The sequence below is a fragment of the Malus sylvestris genome, chromosome 1 (assembly GCF_916048215.2).
Source record: "Malus sylvestris chromosome 1, drMalSylv7.2, whole genome shotgun sequence".
Classification (NCBI taxonomy): domain Eukaryota; kingdom Viridiplantae; phylum Streptophyta; class Magnoliopsida; order Rosales; family Rosaceae; genus Malus; species Malus sylvestris.
In genome coordinates this window covers 23,018,809-23,042,890 of record NC_062260.1, presented here as the reverse complement: position 1 = coordinate 23,042,890, position 24,082 = coordinate 23,018,809, and the positions used below count along the sequence as shown (strand labels likewise).

The 24,082-nt window shown below is 40.5% G+C and overlaps 4 protein-coding genes across 5 annotated transcripts; 2 read left to right on the top strand and 2 right to left on the bottom strand.

Annotated features, from left to right (window-relative positions):
• Positions 1-7,584: 7,584 nt before the first annotated feature.
• On the bottom strand, positions 7,585-9,719 carry LOC126622060 (60S ribosomal protein L35a-1). The gene is made up of 5 exons (XM_050290715.1): positions 9,574-9,719; positions 9,429-9,464; positions 8,832-9,060; positions 8,694-8,744; positions 7,585-7,835 (listed from the first exon to the last, which is right to left on the bottom strand). Exons 1-4 carry the CDS (start codon positions 9,603-9,605, stop codon positions 8,703-8,705), a joined length of 339 nt encoding a protein of 112 aa, XP_050146672.1. The 5' UTR covers positions 9,606-9,719; the 3' UTR covers positions 7,585-7,835; positions 8,694-8,702.
• Positions 9,720-10,141: 422 nt separating this feature from the next.
• LOC126621970 (O-fucosyltransferase 28-like) lies at positions 10,142-13,088 on the top strand. Its single transcript, XM_050290604.1, has 8 exons — positions 10,142-10,907; positions 10,989-11,065; positions 11,158-11,228; positions 11,331-11,419; positions 11,540-11,672; positions 11,761-11,990; positions 12,084-12,560; positions 12,766-13,088. Exons 1-8 carry the CDS (start codon positions 10,528-10,530, stop codon positions 12,998-13,000), a joined length of 1,692 nt encoding a protein of 563 aa, XP_050146561.1. The 5' UTR covers positions 10,142-10,527; the 3' UTR covers positions 13,001-13,088.
• A 151-nt stretch (positions 13,089-13,239) lies between these two features.
• On the top strand, positions 13,240-15,486 carry LOC126622084 (uncharacterized). Of its 2 annotated transcripts, XM_050290740.1 has the most exons (3): positions 13,240-13,403; positions 14,509-14,757; positions 15,204-15,486. In XM_050290740.1, exon 2 carries the CDS (start codon positions 14,513-14,515, stop codon positions 14,744-14,746), a length of 234 nt encoding a protein of 77 aa, XP_050146697.1. In that variant the 5' UTR covers positions 13,240-13,403; positions 14,509-14,512; the 3' UTR covers positions 14,747-14,757; positions 15,204-15,486. The 2 variants fall into 2 exon arrangements, with proteins under 2 accessions (XP_050146697.1, XP_050146706.1); XM_050290749.1 differs by lacking the exon at positions 13,240-13,403 and having other exon boundaries at positions 14,485-14,757.
• Positions 15,487-15,534: 48 nt separating this feature from the next.
• LOC126621994 (proline transporter 1-like) lies at positions 15,535-18,524 on the bottom strand. Its single transcript, XM_050290632.1, has 7 exons — positions 17,987-18,524; positions 17,302-17,526; positions 17,090-17,184; positions 16,796-16,985; positions 16,502-16,626; positions 16,150-16,365; positions 15,535-16,063 (listed from the first exon to the last, which is right to left on the bottom strand). Exons 1-7 carry the CDS (start codon positions 18,078-18,080, stop codon positions 15,686-15,688), a joined length of 1,323 nt encoding a protein of 440 aa, XP_050146589.1. The 5' UTR covers positions 18,081-18,524; the 3' UTR covers positions 15,535-15,685.
• Positions 18,525-24,082: the final 5,558 nt, after the last annotated feature.

Sequence of the window (24,082 nt, the reverse complement as noted above, 5' to 3'; positions counted from 1 at the left end):
TGTGAAAGCTTAAATCTTACAATTGGTATCATGTGGGTTGTGAATGTGAGAAGCATAGTTCATGCATGTGCGTATCGTATGGTTTAAAACAACTTTTACATCACATGCCACTTAATTACAAACGAAACCAAAGCAAATCTACACTTTTGACGTTTCGCATCCACGAACCATGTTCACAACAATTGGTTTTTAACTACAAAACCAAGGCAAATACGACCTCAATAGCAAGTTAAATCGCAACACCTTTTGTGCCTTTCCTTTCAGCATTTCTCGGGCATCGGAGGCGGGCTTTCATTCGAAAGTTTTTTCATTCCTTTCGAGAAATACGCACAAATAAAACCGATTAAGAGAAATTCGCACAAGTAGTTGATTAAATATCGATTGTCATCACAACAAATTATTTCCAGACAATATGAAAGTGACCAGTGCGGCAAGATGAGAGAAGAATGCCGATATCTAACAACTCCCACCGGAACTATCAGGTCAAGCGTTGGTTTTAGGTCAATTACTTTACAGACTAATCAAAATTCAAATTGCCGGAAAAAGTTCTCTCCCCTGTGAGAGTTTTCTCTCCCTTGTGAGAGTCCGCCTGAGTGCGAGCCTTTCTCCCTTGACTTCTCTGTGGGTGGATGTCCTGTCCCCTCTCTTTACTTCCTTTCCTCTCTAAACCCTATCCTGATTTTGGTAACCCTATCTTGATTTTGGTCCTTTTGATCTGGTGGTTGGGTTTCCCCTCTCTCACGGCTGTTTTCGATTCCCCCCTTTTTACCTACCCATCTTTTCCAATTGATTGTGAATTCTGGGTCTTGCCCCAGAGATTTCCCCCTGCATCTCCCTTTATTACCCTTCTTTCTTTCTATTCATTAACCTCCACCTTCCATTTCCTACATGCATTATTGCCTCTGGAGGGGTTCTTGCTTTCGGCCTACGGTGGTGTGGGGTCTATTTTTACTTTTCCCTGGTGATTGTCCGTGGCATAATGAATGTAACCAGATCTGGGAGATCTAAGGGAAGAGGGGGAGATGTTTGGACTGGCACAACCCTAGCCATTTATGGGGACGCAGTGAGCGCATCTATCAGATCTGGGAAATCCGACACAAGCAGAGTTGATAGGTCAAATTGGCCAATGCTGGCAATTAATGAGGACGCGGCGAGCACACCTACCTCTGATTTTATCCCTGTCAGATCAATTAACTCAGATTTCCTCAGTTGTAGGTACGCCCTTACAGCTATCTTTATTGTGAGTATGGTCAGTTTACCAAAGGAACATGCAAAAGGATTTGAGGTGTTTGAACGAACGTGCGTTTCTGTGGAAGTCTCTGCTACTGATATCGCTGTGTACTCTTTTCTTCCTTCTGTGAGTTCGGGTATATTCACAGGAAATGAGTGGAAACAAATGGCTCGTCCTGACGTTGAGGAGTTAGTGGTCCATCTTGAGCACTCTATGGATCTCTCTTCAATGGAGCATGGTGTTAAATTGGTGGGTGAGGCCCTGGTTGCCAGGAAATTAAACAAATGGGGAATCAGGAATATCCTTCGATCTGCTTGGCAGGATTTTGGGGAGGTGGATATTAAATGGGTTAGGGATAATCTGTTTGTCATTACAGCTCAAGATGAAAATATGGCAACTAAGATTCTAGCCCAAGTTCCGTGGGCAGTTATGAAGCAAAACTTCTCTGTCAAGAAATGGCCCCCTGAACTAGCACTAGAAGAGGTCAAGATGGCGGTAGTTCCCTTTTGGATCCAGATTAGGGGGGTTCCTCTAAGTCTCACTACAACTGATAATGTCAAACGTCTTATGGCGAAGGTGGGGGAGTTCATGGAGTTGGAGAACCCGGCCAAAGCCCGTGGATTTCTGAGGGTCAAAGTCAATGTCAATACTGCAAATCCTTTAGTTTCCGGTTGCTGGTTGAAAAGAGAAAGTAATAAAGATACTTGGGTGGAATTTAGGTATGAGCGCTTACAGGACTTTTGCTATAGTTGTGGATGTATTGGCCATGCCAATACTGAGTGCTCTTCTGCATCTAATAAGGGAGGTACTGCAGGGTACGGGGAATGGTTGAAAGCGGGGCCGATTAGGGATGAGATGGAGATCAAGAGACCGAGGCTTTTGGGGCTAGGGGAAAGGAGAATGGCTAGGACTGCGAGAGATAGCCCCCATCGGTCTTCACTGGGAAGCTATGGCGGGATTGAAATAAATGGACTAGGGGCCAGTAGGAGACAGATGGCGGACTTGGAATCCGGAGAGACACCAATCCCAATCCAACCTGGAAGGAAGAAGTGGCATCGGAGATCACGTATGATGGTTGGAATGAGGAATTTCACACAAGAGTGGCTCGTGCCGACTAAAGAAAGGCAGTCTTCCTGGTCCTTGGGGCAAGATACCATCCTGCTTGATTCCAACTGTGGCATCCCTAGGCAGTTGTCTTATAATCAATCTGATAAAATTGGAGATACTCACGAGGGATTGAACCACTTGCAGGGTGCTGTTGAGTGGGGGAATACAGCGGTGGGTTCTTCAGGAAGGGCAAAGGAGACCATATACCCCAATTTGGATGGGGCTAGCCAGATGAAAAGAGGAGGATACCTCATATGTCTTGATATGGTTCAGTCCCCCCTTAAAAAATCCAAAGGTCGGGGGGATGGGAAGGCACAAATAGGGAGGGTGACGGCATACTTGGGAGGCTCGAGTATCCCAGAACAAAGCCAAATGATAGAACATTCTGTAGCTGCTGAGGAGGAGAATCGGGATGTCCCGGTTGTGGTTCAGAATCTGTGGGAATGTGTGGTGGGGGTCTCGGAAACTGTTAGGGATAATCTGATGAAGAGAACGGGCGATGAGGCTCGGGGTGGTGGCGGCTGGTCCACAACAGCCGCACGTTCGCCATGATTCACATATTCTGGAACTGCCGGGGTCTTGGGTCAGACACGGTAGTTCGGGCCCTTCATGGGCTAATAAGGAATCGCAGACCCTCTATGATCTTTCTAGCGAAAACTAAAATGAAAGATCATATAATTGATGGAGTCAAGAGACGAATGGGTTTTTTGAATGGGTTCAATGTTACTCCAGTTGGGAGAGCGGGAGGGTTAAGTCTATGGTGGGATGACACGTTGGACGTTGAAATTCTATTTTCCTCTAAGCATATAATTGATGCCAGAGTGATGGACAAGGGAGCTCATAGGTGGGTGAAAGTTACGGGAGTTTATGGTACTCCCTATAGATGTGATAAGGTGGAATTCTGGAACTGGATGAGTACCTCTTCTCACCCTCAGATATGCCTTGGTTGTGTGCAGGAGATTTCAACGAATTCTTGTGGGATTCGGAGAAGGCTGGTAGATCTCAGGTGCTTTACAATCGGCCCCGGTACCTTGAAAGTTTTTTGAGCTCCTCTGAGTTGTTGGATCTGGACTTTAATGGTCCAGCTTTTACTTGGCGGGGCATGCGCAACGGATCTTTGGTGGAAGAACGGCTGGACAGGGGTCTCTGCAATAGGAATTGGCAGGATGTTTGGCCAAATACGACGGTCACTCACGGGACGGTTTTGGGTTTGGACCATTGCCCGATTATTATCCAAACTGAACCGAATGCTAGGAGGGGAAGGAAATTGTTTCGATTCGAGGCGTTCTGGGCTAAGGAAGCGGACTGCTTAGAAGTGGTGAGGAGGAGCTGGGATTGTCGGGAAGGTGGGGGTGCCCAGGTGAGATGGCAAAAGAAGATTAATGATTGCCGGTCTCAGCTTATCCGGTGGAGCCGAAACAAATTTAAGAGGATGAGCTATATGATTGACCATCTGTTGGAACAACTAGGGGAGTTACAAAAAAATTGGGGTCCGCAGAGAGAGGAGATTTTAGAGAAGTCGAAACTGATTGACACTCTATGGGCGCAGGAGGAGAGTTTCTGGCACCAACGATCTCGGGTTAAGTGGTTAAAAGAGGGAGATGCTAACACCAAGTTCTTCCATCAGACCATGCTTCAACGACGCAGAAGAAATAAGGTGCTTAAAATCAGAAACTCGACTGGTGACTGGGTGGAAAACCCCAATCAGGTTAGAAGGCTGGTGGAGGAGCATTTTTTGACTTCTTTTAGGTCAGAGGGGGACCGAAACTGGGGGACAATTCTTGAATGCTTAAATCCGATGGTGACTGAAGAGATGAATGCTGCGCTTATGGCGCCAGTGTTGGAAGATGAGATCAAATCGGCGGCTCTATGTATGGGTGGCCTGAAAGCTCCGGGCCCTGATGGTTTTCAAGGGGTGTTTTATCATACCTTCTGGGAGAACATTGTTGGGGATGTAAACGATCTGGTCCGTTCTATGATTATGGGGCAGGACAGCCCTCGAAATTTAAACTCCACCCACATTGTTTTGATTCCGAAGGTGTAGAATCCTGAGATGGTGTCGCAGTTCCGTCCCATTAGTCTTTGCAACTATTCTTATAAGATTTTATCCAAAGTTCTGGCAAATAGGTTAAAGCCTATCTTGACTGGTATTATTTCCCCTATGCAGAATGCTTTTGTTGCAGGTAGACAGATTCAAGACAATATCGGAATTGCCCATGAGGTGTTTCACTTCCTGAAAATTCGAAAAGCTAATAGACGGTTTGAAGTTGGTATTAAGCTCGATATGCAGAAGGCTTATGACAGGGTGGAATGAGACTTCCTGGATGCAGTAATGGAAAGGATGGGCTTTGGGAGTTTATGGAGGAAGCTTATTATGGGTTGTGTTTCTTCAGTTAACTTTGCGGTCCTTCTGAATGGGCAACCTGGTGAGAAATTTGCTCATTCTCGTGGGCTGCGCCAGGGAGATCCCCTTTCGCCTTACTTATTTCTTCTGGTGGGGGAGGTTCTTTCCAGAATGATTCAGGGGGCTGTTGAGAGGAGGCAACTGGATGGGGTTAAATTGAGTGGGGCTGGTCCGGTTATTTCTCACATTTTCTTTGCGGATGATACATTAATCTTTCTGAAGGCGAACAGGAAAAATTGCAATAACTTGGTCGCCCTCCTTAAGGATTATTGCAAAGCCTCTGGGCAAGCCATTAACATGCAGAAATCTAGTGTTTTCTTTGGGAACAACGTTCAATCGTCTTTATCCGCAGAGTTGGGGAACATTCTAGGAATGCCTGTTGTGGATAACCCGGGCTCCTACCTGGGGGTCCCTGCTCTCTGGGGTCGGTCGAAGAAACTTGGCTTAGCTTATGTTAAGGGCCGGATCTTGGGGAAGTTACAAGGTTGGAAGCAAAGTATGCTCTCTAGAGCGGGCAATGAGGTGCTAATCAAAGCCGTTGTCCAGGCCATTCCCGCTTACCCCATGAACATTTTTAAGTTCCCTGCTACCCTATGTAAGGAATTGGATGTGTTGATTGCTAAATTTTGGTGGGGTGACTCTGGTGAGAGACGAAAAATTCATTGGGTTTCTATGGAGACTTTGGGTTTACCAAAGCATCTGGGTGGCATGGGTTTCAGAAACTTCCAGGAGTTCAATGATGCCCTCCTTGCCAAGCAGTGCTGGCGGTTGATTGCTGAACCTGACTCGTTGTGGGCTCAAGTGATGAAGGCTCGGTATTTCCCGAATTGTTCCTTTCTTGACGCATCCAAATGTGGACGTGCTTCTTGGGCTTGGTCTAGCCTTCTGGTGGGAAGGGAGTTGATTCTAAAGGGTGCTCACTGGCAGATCATGGGTGGGGAGGAAGTTCGGCTGTGGGTGGATCGTTGGCTGCCTGCGCTTCCGTCGGGACATCCCTCTCCGATGGGCGAGGTTACAGTGACTAGAAATACCCGGGTAAGTTCTATTATTTGTCCATCGTCCAGGACCTGGGACTTTGAGTTTCTCCTGCCCTTCCTGTCGACGGGGGAGTGTGCGGCTATTAGCAACACCCCTATTGGAAATCCTCGGATGAAGGACCGGCTGGTTTGGGCGTCCACCAGAAATGGCAACTACTCTGTCAAGTCCGGTTATTTATGGTTACAGTTGCATTCCCTTTCGTTGAGAGATCATCGTTCCCCCTGGTCTCGCTCTGTACCGGAGTTGCTGTGGAAGGGAATTTGGAGGATCAGGGTGCCACCCAAGGTTAGGAATTTTCTTTGGAGCTCGCTCCACAACGCCTTAGCTACTGTGGCTGTGCTGTTTCGAAGACGCTCTTCTCCAACCCCTATCTGCCCAATTTGTCTTTGTCAGGAGGAATCAATTGTGCATCTTTTTCTCTCCTGCCCTTGGGTCCTCTCTATTTGGTCTGTGGGGGCTCTTAAGTACAATATCCAGGGTGGGAGCTTATCTAGCTGGGGTGCTTGGCTGCTTGATGTCTTCACTTCTAATTTGGGCTCTTCGGCGAGTAAAGAGTGGGTTCTAACTTATGTGGCTTTCACGTGTTGGCATATTTGGAAGTCTCGTTGTGATTATGTCTTTAATCAGGTCCATATCATTCCCTCTAAGATTATTATGGGTATTGAGCTTTCTGTTGCTGATTTCCTGAATGCCAATTCGGCCCATGAGATCCCGCGGGCGGTGGATCATGGTCGGGTCAGGCAGCCTTGCAGGTGGACTCCTCCAGTTTTCCCTTTTGTTAAACTGAACGTGGACGCTAGTTGGTCTCGGGTGTCTAAGGCGGGGTTTGCTGCGGTTGTGGCTCGAGATGCTAGGGGGGAGTTTATTGCTGCTGTGAGGTATCCCATTTTTGCGTCTTGCGTTGCGATGGCCGAGGCGTTAGCTCTGCTCCGTGGTTGTGAGCTAGCGGTCTCTCTGAACATTAGTTCGGTCATTTTAAAATCTGATTCCCTTGAATCTATCTCTTGTCTCTCGAATTCTCTTCTGAATGGCAATTGGGAGGCTTATCCGTTCTTGGCAAGTGCTTGGGACTTGGGTGAATCTTTCCAGGATTGTCGCTGGTCTTGGGTTCCAAGATCGGCCAATTTGGCGGCGGATTCTCTTGCGTCGTTTGGTAATTTGGAGATGTGTAATGTTGTTTGGGTCAACCGGCCCCCATCTTCTTTGGTTTTTGTCCTTAACAATGATGGGTTACCTTGTCCTCATTAGTTTCTCCCTGTGGCGGTGTCGAGGGTGACGCTTTGCTTTTGCTGCGTCTTATTTGTTGTACCCCTCTGCTCTGTCTTTGTGGTTTGGTTGTGTTTGCCTTGTCTGGCTTTCGGTGTATGCTTTGGCCTCTTGGCCCGGGAATGATATTCTCTGTTTACTAAAAAAAAAAAAAAAAAAACAACTCCCACCGGGATTGAAACGGAATGAGTTCCACTCCGGATTTCTGTTTCCTGAGCCCGCATACCAAGAGACCCCCAACATTGAAGAGAGAGAGAGAGATCAGGACCGTTCAAATTTTGGATCTTTTTGAAGTGGACCAGAGGGATAGAAGATTGGAATTGAGTGATCCGGATCTCTCGAACAGCGGGCTCCAAACACAAAGATCCGGAGTGTCAATCCGAATGAAACAAACAAAACTCAAAAAAGAAACATCGAAATTTCAACAAGAGAGACCACGAACGAAGACTAGGTCGCAACCAGTCTAGATTAAGTATCATTTGTTCCCTCTTAACTTGAAAATACCAAGTTACCAATTCATATTTTTAAACAGATCTAATTTGAGAAAAATAGCCAACAAGACTTGCTTCATTCAAAACTTCAGACGCTCAAATAATGAATCTTCAAAACATAATTGAAATGGTATAATATGCATTAAAATTAGTAAAGGAGTATTAAGACAATGTTCTACCATCTGAACAACAAAACTGACTCGGCTTCAACCAAATACATCTAACTTCGCTCGTAAAACCCATGTGAAAGTAGACCCCTTCAAGTGTCCGTTCTCTATCATCTAGAAGTCCTGAGCAACTGCAAGGAAGAAATGAGCATGAGCTTAGAACAAGGGTAAGAAGAATATGCTACAGAAGCAATACGAACCGCAGGCTGACCTGAGCACATAGTTGCACAAATAGTCATATGAAGATGGATGTAACATGCATCATGACTACAAGATGTTAAAACATGGGAGCGAGAAACAAAAAAGCGATATACATATTGCTGCCAATCAAATTTCTTGACATCCTCTAAAATTACAAGCATGGAGCATTATGATTAAACACCCCGCATAATTCTGATTACAAAGCAAAACTTTCATCGTGGAGAGATAAATTTGCAATCCCTATATAAGCTCATATACTGAATTTGTATCCCATAGAGACAAGAAATACACGAGCATAAAAAAAATGTCGTGAAACAGCCCAATGGAAGAAACCCAAAAGATAACTGAATAGTTATACGATGTATCAAATATCAGTCAACATTTGGAATGCAAACAATCCAAAAGTTCGGAGTCAACTGAAATAACATACGAAGGGAGTACTCTCGGGGCCATGTAAAAATGAAGGGACCATAGCCACAAGTTCATAAATAACAATTAAAACTGTAAATCTATATTGGAATATTTGAAACGATCCTCAAGATAACAACTCACTCCCTACAGTACACCACACAAGCTCATTGCCCCGAAAACACACACCTGATTGTCTAAGGAAGGTAAAGGACACAAGCTGAAGTTGCGTATTGAACCACATTGTAGAAGAAAAATCCACAACAGAAGATCACAACAATAAGCTAAAACTTTTGAAGACAAACATACATGCCATGCGCAAGAAACACATAATAACAATGTAGGCAGACAATTAAGCAAAGCAAGCTCAAAAATTGTACCTTAAAAACTTAGATATTGCTGGGGTACATGAACACCCTCACGCGAGCACCCTGCAAAGAAACACGAAAGAGCTCAATAAAATACCGATTGCAACAAAAAGAAAGACAGCAAACAATAATTCTAATACAACACAATACCATGGACTTGGGGGGCAAATTGGAAGTGAACTTAGCACGAACTACGCCGCTGTTACCATGAGGCCGGGAAACCTTGCCCCAAATGCAGCGGTAGTGGCTGCCATTGGTCTTCACCTTGGCCTTGTAGATGTAGGCCAACCGCTTCCCGGCATACCACGCAACCTCCTCTTTGGTGTTCACTCCCTCGATCTGAATCAGAGAGGTGTTCGGGTACTGGTTCGACTTAGACCTAACCCCAAAAAAAAAATAGTCAACCCAAAACCCTAGCCTCCATTTAGCTCAAAACACAATATATATATATATATATATATATATATATATATATATATATATATAACAATATATATATATATGGGTGTGCTATCCACACACCATTTTTTACTTCTCCCACACCCGTTAATTTCTGTCCTTTGATCTTCTTCAATTCATCCGATCCGGACTGTGAGAGAAGTAATAACAGGTGTGTGGATATCACACCCCTACACACACACACACATATATATATATATATATATATATATCTTTTCATTTTACAGTTAATCAGTAGAAAATTAATTGCAAAAAAAAATCACAAAAAGCTCGATAGAAATCAATTACCTCTTGTATCCGAGGACGGTGCCCCTGACGTACAGTCTGATACGAGAAAAATAAAGTGAGAAAACGATTAGAAATCTGAAAACATGTAATCGGATTAACATTTTCGAAATTAGGGTTTTTGGGGGGAAGAAATGGATCAGTTTACCTAATTCGCTCTCCTTGGCGTCCCTTCACCATTTTCGCGATTGGGGGTTTATGCGAGCACAGCGAGCAACCACAGACGCCTGCGAAGAAGAAGCACTAAAACCCTAGTTTGGTTGCGGGAGAAGATGACTACTTATATAAAAGGGTTTGAGTTTACAGGTGGGCCTCTTCTTGAATTATCATAAGGCCCAAGTTTGTGTAGGAGTCCGATTCAATGATTTTGGATCCCAAGCCCAACCCAAACTGAAAGCCATTTCTCTTGTTGCATGAGATTTGCCTTAATTTATGTTCCATTTTTCTTCCCTTTTTTTTTTTCAAAACTAAAAATAGCTGGTGACGAAATCACGACAGTCCATCTTTTTAGATGCTTGAAAGATTCACATGGGCATTTTAGTTTTCCTTTGGCCATCATCGTGTGATTCATTACCTCTAAAAATCGAAACTAAGACTAACCGTGTGGAATACGAGCCTGAAATTTGTTCCAACCACTCGGTCACCCCGTGATTCTTGTTCATTTTTCTTTTGTTTGAAAAAGATGTTTCTTAAATTTTACTAATACGACAATCCAGTAGTATTCACTTTCATTTGTAAGTTAAAGATTTTGTATTTGGACCTTATATATGACAAGTTTGAAGGGTAATTATAATTGATTGACTAAGCTCAAATCTCCACCTCTAAAATAAGTTTATCATAATCATATTGCTAAACAAACTAGTGAATTACATAAATATAGACAAAAAAAAAAATCACAAACACAGAGCCTCATCCGCCTTATATTTCGCTCCCACTTATATTCCAACGCCATAAAAAATATAAAAACAAAAAAGAAATTAATCAAACATGGCAGCAACTCCCTCCCACTATCCCCCCTCAACCCAATCCCCTTCCCCTTTCTTTCTCTTTCTTTACAGTGCTCTGCATTTCCTCTGCTTTTCCTCTGTTTCCCTCCTCCCCTATGTCGAAATCCACTAGTGATCACAACTCATGCGCTAGGTCGAGGCGGCGGCATTTCGAGGCAACGGAGGGACAACCGGGTTCCTCCACCAAGTTCGATGACGCCAATGCTCATGCCGTGTTTTTCCGCCGCAGGGTGCGAAAGTTGTCCGATTTCTCGAGCTGGCGATTGTGCAAATGGACTTCAATGGTTTTGATGGGTTTGGCCTTTCTGTCAATGTTGGCCAAGTTTGCCTTGCTGAACACGTTTCCAGAGTTGAAGGTGATGGAGAAAATAAGTTTGATTCGACCTTCACTGATCGAAGGGACGACGACGTTGAAACAGAACATGGTCAGATTAGGTGACAGGGTAAATGTGGCTAAAATGCTCATAAGTTCGAGGTCAGATTGTTATCTTTTACTGCATTTTATTTTAAAAAGTTGCAGAAATTGTGATCCCATTTTTTATTTGATTTCTGCTAGTCAGACCCTTGATATTTGGAAGCCATCAGAGAGTTATAACTACTACCAATGTATAAATCGAGCGAAGAAGGAATTTCGTACGTCCCGAAAGCTTTCTTCCCCAACAAGTAAGCTTTTGTGATCCATCAGTGAAACATTTTAGATAAACTGCAAGTTTCATTTCTTGCAGTGAATGAAACAGCCACAAATGGCTACATCCTTGTTCGTTCCAATGGCGGATTGAATCAAATGAAGCTCGGGGTATACACTAATACTCGAGCTAAGCTTTTGTGTTTTCGGATTTTCCAATTCGGTATATATTTCTTTTTCTTATTGCTTCTTATGAACAAATTGGAATTGCAGATAAGTGATATGGTTGCCATAGCAAAACTTATGAATGCCACTCTTGTTCTACCTTCTTTAGATCACATATCCTTTTGGACCGACCCAAGGTTATGTTAGAGATTTCAATATATATATATATATATATATTCGAATTAACTTACCAACTGATTACTGTATGTTTATAATTAGATTAGGCTATTGTAATTGAGTTTTTTTTTCCTTCTCAGTGACTTTAAAGACATTTTCAATTGGAAGAACTTCATGGAAGTTTTGAGAGATGATATCATGATCGTAGAGTCTCTCCCGTCGGAGTTTGCAAACATGAAACCCCGCCATAAGGCTCCAGTATCTTGGTCAGGGGTATGATCAACGTTGTCAGTACCATCTTCGACAAAACCAGTGAGGTTTGATTGTTTGAATCTAACAATGTCTAACAATTTGTGACCAGGCCAGTTACTATAAACAACAGATGGCGACATTATTGAAGAAGCACAAGGTTGTCAAATTTACCTTCACAGATTCCAGACTTGCTAATAATGTTGATAGCTCGATCCAGAGACTCCGTTGCCGCGCCTTTTATAAGGCACTGCGCTTCGCAGTTGAAATCGAAGAGCTTGCAATGAATTTGATTTACAGATTAAAGAACAATGGTGGGAAATACATTGCTCTCCATCTAAGGTTTGTCTAATTAATTAAAAAAATGGGATATTTAACATATTCTTGTTGTCCAAGTAAAGTTTCTAACAAGTGATCGGAATGTTACAAACGCAGATATGAAAAGGACATGCTTTCTTTCACAGGCTGCAGTCACAATCTCACTAGAGAAGAAGATTTAGAACTCGAAATGATAAGGGAGAAGACGCCACATTGGAAGCACAAAAAAATCAATGGTACAGTGCAGAGACACCAAGGGCAATGTCCCATGACCCCAAGAGAGATTGCTGTTTTCCTTGAGGCAATAGGGTTTCCTTCGGATACGAAAATTTACATAGCTGCAGGTGAAGTCTACGGGCAAGACGGGCTAACGTCACTGCAAGCCAAGTATCCAAATCTATTTTTCCACTCAAATTTAGCATCCGAAGAGGAGTTGCAACCTTACAAGGATAAGCTCAACCAGCTTGCCGCACTAGATTATATTATAGCAGTTGAGAGTGATGTTTTCATCTACTCCTATGATGGAAACATGGCCAAAGCAGTCAAAGGCCACAGAAGATTTGAAGGTTTTAGGAAAACAATCAGCCCCGACAAGTAAGCACGATTCTTTCCTAACTAATTTCAGCTCAATCTTTACTCGCACTCTATCTAACGAGAAAAACTTACCTGTCGCGTGTTGCATAACCCCCTCTCAACATCTCTCTCCGTAATATGGTGATGTGGCGAGAGATAGAGGGGTAAGTAACATGTTTCATTGGGAGTTTCGTATCTGACACACTCGATGTTACTTGCCTTGCAGACAAAGATTTGTTAGATTGATCGATAAGTTAGACAAGGGTATGATAACTTGGAAAACATTCTCGTCCCGAGTTAAGAGGTTACACAGAAATCGGATGGGAGCACCATATCCAAGAGTGCCCAGAATTTTGCCTAGACTGGAGGAGAACTTTTATGCGAATCCATATCCAGGTTGCATTTGTGAAAGGACCAATGAGCCAGCTTCATCACCAGCAGGGAGATATTCATCCAAATGACATTTTCCTTTATATAATGTACATACAAAGTGTATCATATATGAAGACAATTGAAAATTAGATTTAGCATGTCCTTCTTTTGTATAAACATTGCATGTTACAACCCTTTTGCGGTTCTGATTATAGGAATGCAATATAAGAAACGAGATTTTAAATTGCCAACATAATGTAGATTATGGGAGATTCAAACTGGCTTAACTCAAATCTCCCGTCATCTTAAAATTTTAACTATGACAATTATTACAAGGCCCACTATGACCAGGCCCAAATGAGATGATCCAGCAAGAAAGCAAAAGGGCACGTTCTACTTTGTTCCTGGAGTCTTCGTTGTTGGAAGCCTTCGGCTTTAGCATTTTCCACCTCCAAGTCTCTTCCTCTCCTGAGATCAGGTCCTCGCATTCAGGTTAGTAACAAGGGTTTTCAATTTTCTTCCTTAATCTCTGAAATTATTACTTGGATTTGTATCAATTTCTGAATCACATTCATAATTTGCGAGCTAAATCTTCCTACTTTTCGTGTTTGCCATAGCTGGGTTATTCTTGTAATTACCTGTGCCATTGAAGCTTGGTGGGTTCAAAGTTATGATTTTAAAGCTTCAATCTGACATGGGCTTTATTGGGTTTTTGAGGTTTTACCCCACTGCTTGAGGGGATTCGATTTTTCCTGGGTTGCTAGGTTTTGCATCCGTTTTTTGGGTTTGGTATTTAGGGTTGTTTCAAAGTGAGGTAATTTGAGTAGTAATCTCTCTTAGTTACTGTTGTTTCTGTGGAGTCTTCATTTTTCTGCGAGTGTTAGAATTTATGTAAAAGGGGTTGTTTTGTTTGTGGGTCATTTGATTTGGAGCTTAAAATAGTTTTGCTCTTTTAAACAAATTAGAATAGTATAACTGATTGATCTAAGGTTCGATAATGATCAGCCTTGCGTTGTTGCGTTAATCGTGACGACATCTTCCTAAAATACAGAGGGCAGAGTTCGTGTCAATCTACTATTTTAGATACAGGGTTCCATTCATCGTAAAAGTTTTATATATTTCCCAAAATTATGTTTACGGAAGTGAGAAAGCACACAATGAGTGCTTTCCTGGTGCATGATTTGGCGACATGGTCTAGATCTACTTCGATTTTGTAAGATATGAGGGATTTTCTCCTACAAATAGATGCAGACTCTTCTTTAGCCATCAGAACGGATTAGACAACTACTGAGTGGCATTTAAGCACTCATCTCTGGATACGGTCATACCGTTTGTGCTGAAGTTGCCACAAATCGAAATAAGATTTGAGATTATGTAAACTTCGTTATAAATATGAAACTAATTTTTTTTTCTCAGAAGCATTCTGTGCTTTCTTTTCCGCTGTCATATCTTTTGAGTTAACACACATAATGAGTTATTTAGCTGGTCTCCTTTTTCTCATTTACGTATTAGATTGAAGAGGGGATGAGGAATGGAGATTAATGCCTAAAAATCAAAGTCATACGTCGTTGTATGAGACAAATGCTTCATTTTTCAGGTAAATGGGTCTGGGTACACTACTTGAAGGCTTTCTGCTTCTTGCAAATGCACTGGCGATTTTAAATGAAGACCGCTTCCTTGCGCCTAGGGGATGGAGCCTCTCAGAATTCTCAGGGGGCAGGACAAAATCAGTCAAGGGACAGATTATAGGTCTCATCTACGCAACACAATACTTGAGAGTTCCTCTTGTGCTACTCAATACTGTCTGCATCGTTCTAAAATTGATATCTGGATGATTCCAAATGAGGTAAGATATATATCTATGTCTGAGTACAGAGTGTATAATATTATTATCCAAACAAACTTAGTCTTGAACTTCTGCTCAGGTGAGGTTTGTTAACAACTCTGGTTATGTTTATATTCTAGCATTCTTATCCCCACAGCCCCGAGCCAATAGCTCCTGGTTTGCTGGAGTCGTATGCATTTGACGATTCAATAGTGTTTTGTTAACATATGAATATGCCATAATGTGGCTTCACTCGACATTAATAAATCCGACAGAGCAAGAGAAGCTTTGGTTTACTAGAAAAGTATGCATTTTTACAAGTAGCAACAAATTGTTGCCAAGTTATTTTTTGGCCTCTGTATTTTGCATTGGAATTGTTGGAACTCTTAGCTTAGTATTTGGGATTGTTGGAACTCTTAGCTTCCATATCGAAACTTAATTGTGTTTTTCCTTCTGAACGGATGCAGGTTATATGTTCAGAAGATTCGTCGAATTGATATTAGGAATCGGCCAAAATGGATCTCTCGTTTCTCGGAAGGCTGAAGCATTAGGTTGATGGATATTGTTTGAATGCTGTATTTTTGAAGTAGTTCTTGTTCCTCATTGTTCAGAAGCTGTTTGGCTTTAGATATTAATTGGCTGGTCAGGCCATCTCAGGGTAAAATTCATTTTTACGGTGTAATTTCCTCGAAGGTATTAACTTTTCCAACATTTTAACGCCAAATTCGGTCCCCGTAATTGTTTTTGTTACATTTTCGTCCTTGTAGTTTCGTTTCGTTTCAAATTTAGTCAAATGTATCCGCTAATTGATTTTTATTCGTTAACTATGCTATAAAATGTTTAATCCTTGAAGAACAAATGACATAATTAAATGCCAATAGCAAATTAAATACAATTGTGGGATCAAATGGCAAAGAAAGAAAAGGGGGAGGAGGAGGAAGAAGATTACTCATAGATCAGCAAATACATGGTACGTTTTGGAATCTACGGCTATGAGCCTCAAGGCCGAAATCAAAGCTGCAACAGCCAAAAGGCCGAAGAAGCCAACATTCAGCCAATGCCAGCACTTCTGTGCAGAAGTCAGCTTCTCCTTCTTTGCCACCAAATACATGTGGTTTGCAAGAATAAACGTGAGGGGGAATGTGCTTATGGCTCCTGTGAGGCTCATGAAATCTCCGAGGAACGGCAGCAGAGCCGAAACTAGTGTGTTAATCGCCAAGTAGCCGCCTCGAACGGTGATTCTGAATGTCAAGTTCTGAATTTTCAGTGGACTTCCTTTGATGCCGAACTTTGTGTCCAGATATTCGTACATTGGACTTGCAAATATCTGCAAGCAGCGGTGAAAAAAAAGCTTGTTGGGTTAGTGCATTTACGGAAAGTGAAAGAGAGGGGGTCAGAAGGAAGAAGGTTTACATGCAGGGCAATGACTGTTTGCAGGAAGGCAGCAAAATTGGCCATCGCCTTCACCCAGACCGGTCCGTTGACGTTGTTGAGCAGATAAGATGATGTGTTATTTCCATATGCCCAATACCCTATAAAACAGACGGCATACAACGGCACAACACCGGCTGTGAACTGAAAGTACAGAGCTTTCATCATGTTGTCAACCACTGGCTTCCTCACTGTAGCCTGTCACATAATCACAGCCAAAACAAAATTCAGTGTGGAAAGCCTTCCATAGACAGGCGATTGTGGTTTTCGCAAGATTTCCCATTACTCATGTCAGCGTTCTTGCAAAAACTCGAAAGATTGAAGCTTTTGGTACCTGTATCTCTGGTAGCATTCCCGTGTTGAATGCAAAAACAAGGCTAGCAGCCGCTCCGATTGTAGTAAATATTCTGCTTGTTGAAGTCCCTGGGATGTCATAATCCCTGGACGGTGCTTTAAGTCCTAGAACAACATAGCTATTGTTAATGAAAATCCAACGGTTCAAAGCTCTTCATTTAAAGCAAGAAAATGGCATGTGCATCATCCAAATCGACCTCAAAGCGTGAAACATCCAGAAAATTTCTACACTTGTTCAAGTAGTACGGAAGAAAGAACGTGAGATGATCCTTACCATCTTTAAGTGACAGTACGATTGCTATAACAATATACATCAAGCTGAAGACCGTTGAAAACCCCAGCCAAATCCTCAGAGCTGACAAGTGCGGTATACTGATGGCAAATACAGCGCACACAAAGCCGGAAATGGCAATAAAATGTGGTAGCTTCATGGTATGGTCATCCCTAAACAGAACATACACAGCCTGCACTCGAAATGAACGACAAGTTTTAGAAAAATAAGACATTAACCTGTTCATACATGCACATAGTACCATTGGATCGGAGTTAATATGCAATGTGCTCTCACCTTGAGTGCCTGACCAGCCAAGATGATAAAACCAGTGTTAATCATGAAGAGATTGACATATTGCAATCCCCATGTCAGAGAGTAAGCTTTCTTGCCTGCAATGAAATAGCCCCATCAGGGAACAATACAGCCAGGAAAGAAGAAATCGAAAAGGTAAATTCAACAAACGAATCAGATCAATTTTTCGCTTTTGCTATCCTTTTCGCTCATACCATATATAAATCCAGCAAGGTCTCTGTATCTGATGTGCCTAACCCCTCCATACTCATGAAGCTTGGCAATGAGAGCATTTGCATAGAGTGATATTGCAGTGGCTAGAATTAAACCGATCACACCGCCGGTCCAACCAAGAGGAATCATGACATTACCAGAGTATCCCAGAACATACGCACTGTTGATACCGGTGGTGAGGACGAATCCCACTTGAAACCATGAATCTGTGGAAACCAAAGAGGTAACATGAACTCACAACGAGAGCAATTTCAGTAGCAATATCACAATTCACAAAGCTATTTGAAACCATTCAGAATTACTTCATTACAAATGCACTAAATTACCAAGAACCACAATTCGAAAAACTATAAATTCATGAACTGCAATCCGGAATCCAAAAACTGAAACTTTTTAGGAACCCTATGAACAAAATTGATTCATTTCCTCAACCACATGAAAAATTCAAACTTGCAGAAAAAAACCAGAAAAAACCAAACCCAGATGAATAAATAAAATTTTCCTTCCGGGATTTCGGAAAATGATTGAAAAAATAATTTCCTTCATCCAATGGTCGAATTGTGATACCAGAACAATCAAACATGCAGAAAAAAACAAACCCAGATAACAAAAACATAAAAAAAAAATATGAACAATTAATATTAAGAAAAATGAAAATTTCAGAACCTGTGCTAATCTGATGAGCGGTTTCTGGGATTTCGGTGCTTTCTTCATCATGAACCTTTCTAGAACCGGAATGAGCTTCACTGGTAGAATCCATAGTCGACTCTCGATGATGTCCTTGCCCCGCCAGGAGCCACTCGGTGATGGTTATCTGCTCTTCCCCGTCCTGCTCCGCTGGCTCCGCCTCCTCCTTTGCTTCCGAGATATCAGTAACTGCCAGCGTATCCCTCCTTTTTATAGGCCCCAGCTGAATTCAAGCGTACAATTCCACTTCAACCAGCAAAAGGTAGCACCCAATTAGAAAATTCATTAAATTTCAAATCTTTTCAACGAATTATTCTTTTCGAAAATTTAATTAAATTCCAAATATTTTTGTGTAATTTCGCTTTCGGTATCTCCCTCCGGATTTCTTCGCCGCTCGTATCGGTTTGGCGCTGCTTTGTCGGAGGCGCGTGAGATGCGTTGAGCATCCCAAAGTATCTTATAAATTCTCGACGCGTGGTGGTTCGTTAGATTTCGTTCCCCACCCGCTTTCTCTCTGGGAGTGTGTGACCGTTCTCACCATTTACAGTTGCGCGCAGTGTCGTTCTGGTTTTCCACCGCTTTGGGATCGCGCGCATGAGAAAGTGCCACGACAGTCGTGGACTTTTGGAGCCGTTAGATTTAGTTGAAGATTTGTTTTGTACAAAATTATTTTGAGAGCAACTTATATGAAATGCGTTTATCGTATGACATTCCGCTTCTGTAATGTTATGTTGAGCAAAATATACATTACATTATTGGATTGATACACTATATTGGCGAGAAATTTGTTCGATATAAGTTATTCTTCAATAATGAAGAGATAGCTTATTAATAAAACCGACACATTATAATGGGGAATGTAAGCCTTGACCTAGTTTTATACTATTTTCTAAGACGGGTGAGATCAAGAGTATGTTATAAACTCGAAGGAGACTTCTGATCAGTTGGTCTAGTAATGTTCAATCATCACTTGGTTGGAGAGAGAGTAAAACTTTCTTACAATCAATGTGTAGTTTTAATGATATCGCATGTCCAATAGATACTTGTCATGTGTTAAAAAAGTACACCATCAATTCAATATGTGTTTGTCACTCGATGCCTTTGTTAGAAGAGAATTTATCTTAGAAGAGATTTTAAATCAACAAAGCTTAATGCAATGCACAAAATTATAGCTACTTATCATTGCAAAGCATATGCAATTACCACGGGATGGTAGTTTTGGACAAATTTCGGACATGTATTTCTTATTGCACATCCTGTATTAGGTTCCTGACAGTTGTAAATTACACGATAGTGGTCAGAATAAGGCTCAATTACCTCTCTGAGTCCTTGGACTCCAAAAAGCTAGATTATCGTGACAAAGGCATCAATCCGTCCTTTCAAAAAAAAAAAAAAAACATTGTAAAGCATCGGCATTTACATTTATTAGTTTATTCCAAATAATCGGAGGTCCCTTTAGGAAGAATCTCTCTAAGATTTTTATTTCCTTTTTCCTAATATATCTTGAATTGATGGCTACCAACCCAACCATCTCTTTTAAAATGTTGACAAGTTTAGTATGGTATTTCAACTTGTTCACAATGAAATGATTGGAAATCGTTATCATTCAACTGTTTAGGTGTGGAAATCGCAAAATGTTTTCAAACATTAGAAGAGAAATACTAAAGAGACTCTCTTAAAAGTATGACTTTTAATAGATTATTTGTCATTTTATGTCTTTGGCATAATACAGGTGTTAACGTTATGAAATATTATGTAAAAAACATGAGGTTGTAGAGATTCCATGAAGAGTCATACTTTGAGATAGTCTCCTTAGCATTTCTCACATTAAAAACTATGAAGTGTCGTAATTAAAGAATCTTCTAATGAAGTGTCGTAACTAAAGAATCTTCTAACATTATTGATAGACTAAAAAAGAATTTGAAATGAAGAGACGAGAACATAAAAATCACAACCATTCCTCTTCATGCACTTCCAAAAAAATAATCCCAACCTTAAAGTTTTAATAAATTAAAGAGAAGTAAAGGATAAAAATAAAAGAAGTATGAAATGAAGTTTCACTATTCTAACCACATTTCTATAGAATTCATTTGCAAGAAGCACTTGTAGTGCTACTTTAAGATCCACTTGAATTTTTATTAAAGATTGGTTTCAAAAATATTTTTACAAAAAGTGTTTTCAGTAATTTTAAAAGCACTTTCAAACAAATCCTAGTATTATGAATAGATAGTGATATCCACACACTCATTTTTACTTCTTACACACCCCTTTCAATTTTCAATCGTATGATCAAATGAATTGAAGAAGATCAACGATAAAAAATTAATAAGAGTGTATGAGAGATAAAAAATGAATCTGAATAACACTATCCACTATGAATTTATCCATTTTTCTCTCCACTTCGTTGGATAAAGTCTACACTTTATATTCACTATGATTAATGATATTCCACAAAAAAAAAAAAAAAAGAATGATATATTCCACAAATTAAAATATATTTGTTATTATTAAATTCTACGCATCCTATTGAATTTTTTTTAGTAGAGTTAGTAAGTTAGATGGTTAGCTATTAAAAGAGAAAAAAATGGGTAAATTTTGGAAAAGTACTAAATTGCACAGACATAATTTTTTTTTTTTGCTACTTCGGTATGTATCATTTGGTGATCATAAAAAAAGGACTCCATATAACCATGGATAATGATTGCATGACTAAAGTAATTTCTCTCCCCTCTCATCCCCTTCTTTTAATTTAGACCATTCAAAAAGAATCTGATGGGTTAGAGTTGTGCCACGTATTTAACGAGCCTTATATAAGTTTTTTTTATTTAATTTCTTGTTAAAACACAATTGAATCAACAAACCATGCACACAAAATTTTCCATCAAATGCTTGAACCTCTTCAACACCCACGGAGAGAAGAAGGCACGGTTGGCGTGTGGGAGAGGAGAAGGGTAAATGGTGATGTTAATTGGGGGATAGAAGGGGAAGGATTGTTGAACAAAAGCAATAAAAAAAAGGACACTCCGGTATTGTTCACTTTAACGAAAAATCACATTTTTACCTTTAACTGATATTATTCATTATACCTTTACAAATGACTTTTCATTAAAAGAGATTTTTTTTTAACTTTTCGTTAGTTTTCTTAAAAAAAAAATTTCGTTAAATATGTGGCATAATTCCAAGTTATTAAATTTCTTTTAAACGGCATTAGATTAAAAGAAGAGTCGGGAGACGAGAGAATTCAAGTCGAATATTAATAGTGGGCTTTTCTTTCTTAAAAATAGTCTCTTTTTTTTTACTGAAAATTCCGGATCAACAATCATGATTTCTCAGAAGTTGCAAAACATTGGACAATCGAAGGGAAAGAAAAGAGGGGTCGCACTCAGACATTCAGAATCCCACTACGACCGTTGCTTAACGTACAGAAGAAAATAATATGCATCGATCTTTATGTGCTTTCCACTAAAATTTGGATGCTTTGAGGTGAGGCTGCTTTTAATTTCCATTTGTTTAGGGTTTTGGTGATTGATAAAGTGATTCCATTGTTTTCAAAGGCTCTGGTTTTTGCGGTTCTGGTCCTGTAAACTATTAGAAATTATGATGTATGTTCCTCTAAAGCTTTCGAAACTTTATGTCATTCGCATCAATCATTAAGTGCACTTAGACCATCTTCAAAGAGAATGTCAAATTACAATTAATGATTGATGTGAAAATTTGAAGTCTTATGTCAAATTTTATACTTCTGCAACCGAATTGTCAAATGTTATTTTATTATTTAAATAGAGTTTTAAATGATTGTAATTATTAAAAAAATATTGAAACAAAATTTTTATTGATTGAAATATTAGTGGAATAAGGGACCAATTATTAAAATAAATTAAAAATAAATTTGACATTGATGTTAAATTTGACATCAAATCACTAAGCCTTCAAATCCAATCAAATAACACTTCGGTTGGAAAGACTTTTGATATCAAATATGCACAGTGGCATTCCATTTAGGATTTTGACATTTCCATTCGAGATGCTCTTAGGAGTAAATTGGATAATGCTTATATAGGGAGCACTTTTTCTCCTTCTTATTAAAAGGATGATAATCTTTTATATTAAGAATTTAAGTGTTTTACGTAAAGTACTTGTAGGTGATTCTCCCAAAAAAAAAAGACTCTAAAAAGTGCTAGGAGTTAGTCGGGAAGGCCTACGGTCTTGGCGGGTTTTTTTTTTTTTTTTTGTTCAATTATATTTATTATTATATAACAATAAAAATATATAAATAAGTGACTACAATTGATTGAATACATAAAATGAAATATGTATTGAGAGTTATTTTATAAGAAACCGTCTAGAGCTGCCTAGACCGTTTAGATGGCAGCCTAATTGCGCCCTAGAGGTTTTTTGAACTCTTAGGCCCTAATAAAGATGCCCAGCCTCTGTCTAAATCGCTTTTTAGGTGCAATAAAGTACCAAAATGTGCTTTTATAATCCAGAGTGCCAATATATTTCTAATTGTTAGTTTTTATTCCGTGTGTACGTTTAGGGGTGGTTCGGTATGGGATCCCATACCGAAACCCTTGTCCCGATTCCCATACCGAAATTTTCGGGAATCCCAATTTCAATACCGATCCCAAACCAAATTTTCGGGAATCCCAATTTTCGGGAATCCCGAAATAGTTTCGGGATTTCGGGACAAATCGGGAATCCCAAAAATAATTTTGGGCTTTTGGGCTTTTGGACAAAAAAAAGCTAATATTGGTCCAATTGGACAAAAACCTAATATTGGGCCTGCCCACTGAATGTAACAGCCCCCACATATGGGCTTAACTTTTATTCAACCAAATAAAAAAAATATTGGGCAAATCTTTCCAACAATGGAGATCGTCTCAACAGGGTACAAACCGCGCAGGGTCTCTGCACCTAAAAGAATTGCATCACTTCCTGCACAAAAAGAATGTGCAATACAGAGATAGCATTACAAAAGAGAAGCAAGATGGAATTGTATTTGCAGTATGATTAAAAACCCATATTTCCACATTCGATCTTCCCACTGCAAATCGAGAAAATTCATATAAATCAATGACAGAAATCTACAAGTAGCAACATTATAATTCACAATGCTCCATACCTGAGCAAGAACAATAGAATCTAATACACTCTCTTCTTCTTCTCCTTCTAGCACGCACGAAATGCGTCCAGCACAACCATCATCCAATATCGAATTGCTACCGAAGCGGTACAAGGGGATTTTTATACCTGTAAACATTCCTTCATTAATACTCGAAAAAAATCCATGGGAACGATAAAAGCAACAAAATTTGAAGTCCTTCTGATAGTATAAATCGATCGAAAACAACACGATCAATACAAATATAACAAGAAAATAACTAAAAAACAGATACTACTCAATAAAATTCAACCACAAATATTCAAACCCATCAAATCAAAAGCAAGAAAAATCATAAACCTTGCACAGAAAATGGAGAGCATTGTGATAAAAAGTTACCATCTTGAAACTGCTTAACCGTAACCATTTCCTACAGCTTAATAAAAAACGAAGTGTTCTGAAAAATGACGAAAAACCCAGAAGGGGAAACACAGGCGGTCGTCGTTTTCAGCAGCAACCACCGCCGGCAAGGAAGGTGAGATCGGAGGGATGCCCACCGGCCGAGGGTAGGGCGCCGCGACCGCCGTGAAACGAAGGGCATGCAAGCAGCGAGTTCAAAGTTCAACCAAGCAGTCTTAAATCCCAAACATTAATTCAAACAGAACAACATATACATCCAAACAGTCTTAAATTTACAAGTAAGAAACACGGAAGTTACGAACTTTTTTACCTGAGGTGGAGGAAGAAGAAGAAGGAAGAGGATGCCTGAGGTGGACCGTGGGTTGTGGAAGGAAAGGACGAGGAAGAAGTGAAGTAGTGAACTCTGCAATTCGTCAAGTGTGGTGGTGGGCCGGTGGCTGGCCGGAATTCGTCACAGAGAGAGAGAGATGAGATGAGGGCTCGTCGGCTAGATGAGGGAGAGATCAGAGACGAGAGAAGAGATTCGGGTCGGCTAGAACGAAAGTGAAGTTTGT

What these genes read in the sequence shown, in the direction of transcription:
- LOC126622060 (XM_050290715.1), bottom strand. Translation starts at nt 9,605, where the DNA reads ATGGTGAAGGGACGCCAAGGAGAGCGAATTAG. An exon ending in CGCCAAGGAGAGCGAATTAG is followed by an intron (nt 9,465 to 9,573) that starts GTAAACTGATCC and finishes TTCTCGTATCAG; the next exon opens with ACTGTACGTCAGGGGCACCG. An exon ending in ACCGTCCTCGGATACAAGAG is followed by an intron (nt 9,061 to 9,428) that starts GTAATTGATTTC and finishes TTTTGGGGTTAG; the next exon opens with GTCTAAGTCGAACCAGTACC.
- LOC126621970 (XM_050290604.1), top strand. Translation starts at nt 10,528, where the DNA reads ATGTCGAAATCCACTAGTGATCACAACTCATGCGCTAGGTCGAGGCGG. An exon ending in AAAATGCTCATAAGTTCGAG is followed by an intron (nt 10,908 to 10,988) that starts GTCAGATTGTTA and finishes GATTTCTGCTAG; the next exon opens with TCAGACCCTTGATATTTGGA. An exon ending in CTCCAGTATCTTGGTCAGGG is followed by an intron (nt 11,673 to 11,760) that starts GTATGATCAACG and finishes ATTTGTGACCAG; the next exon opens with GCCAGTTACTATAAACAACA.
- LOC126622084 (XM_050290740.1), top strand. Translation starts at nt 14,513, where the DNA reads ATGGGTCTGGGTACACTACTTGAAGGCTTTCTGCTTCTTGCAAATGCA.
- LOC126621994 (XM_050290632.1), bottom strand. Translation starts at nt 18,080, where the DNA reads ATGGATTCTACCAGTGAAGCTCATTCCGGTTCTAGAAAGGTTCATGAT. An exon ending in TGGCTGGTCAGGCACTCAAG is followed by an intron (nt 16,986 to 17,089) that starts GTGAGAGCACAT and finishes TTTCGAGTGCAG; the next exon opens with GCTGTGTATGTTCTGTTTAG. An exon ending in AAACAGTCATTGCCCTGCAT is followed by an intron (nt 16,064 to 16,149) that starts GTAAACCTTCTT and finishes CGCTGCTTGCAG; the next exon opens with ATATTTGCAAGTCCAATGTA.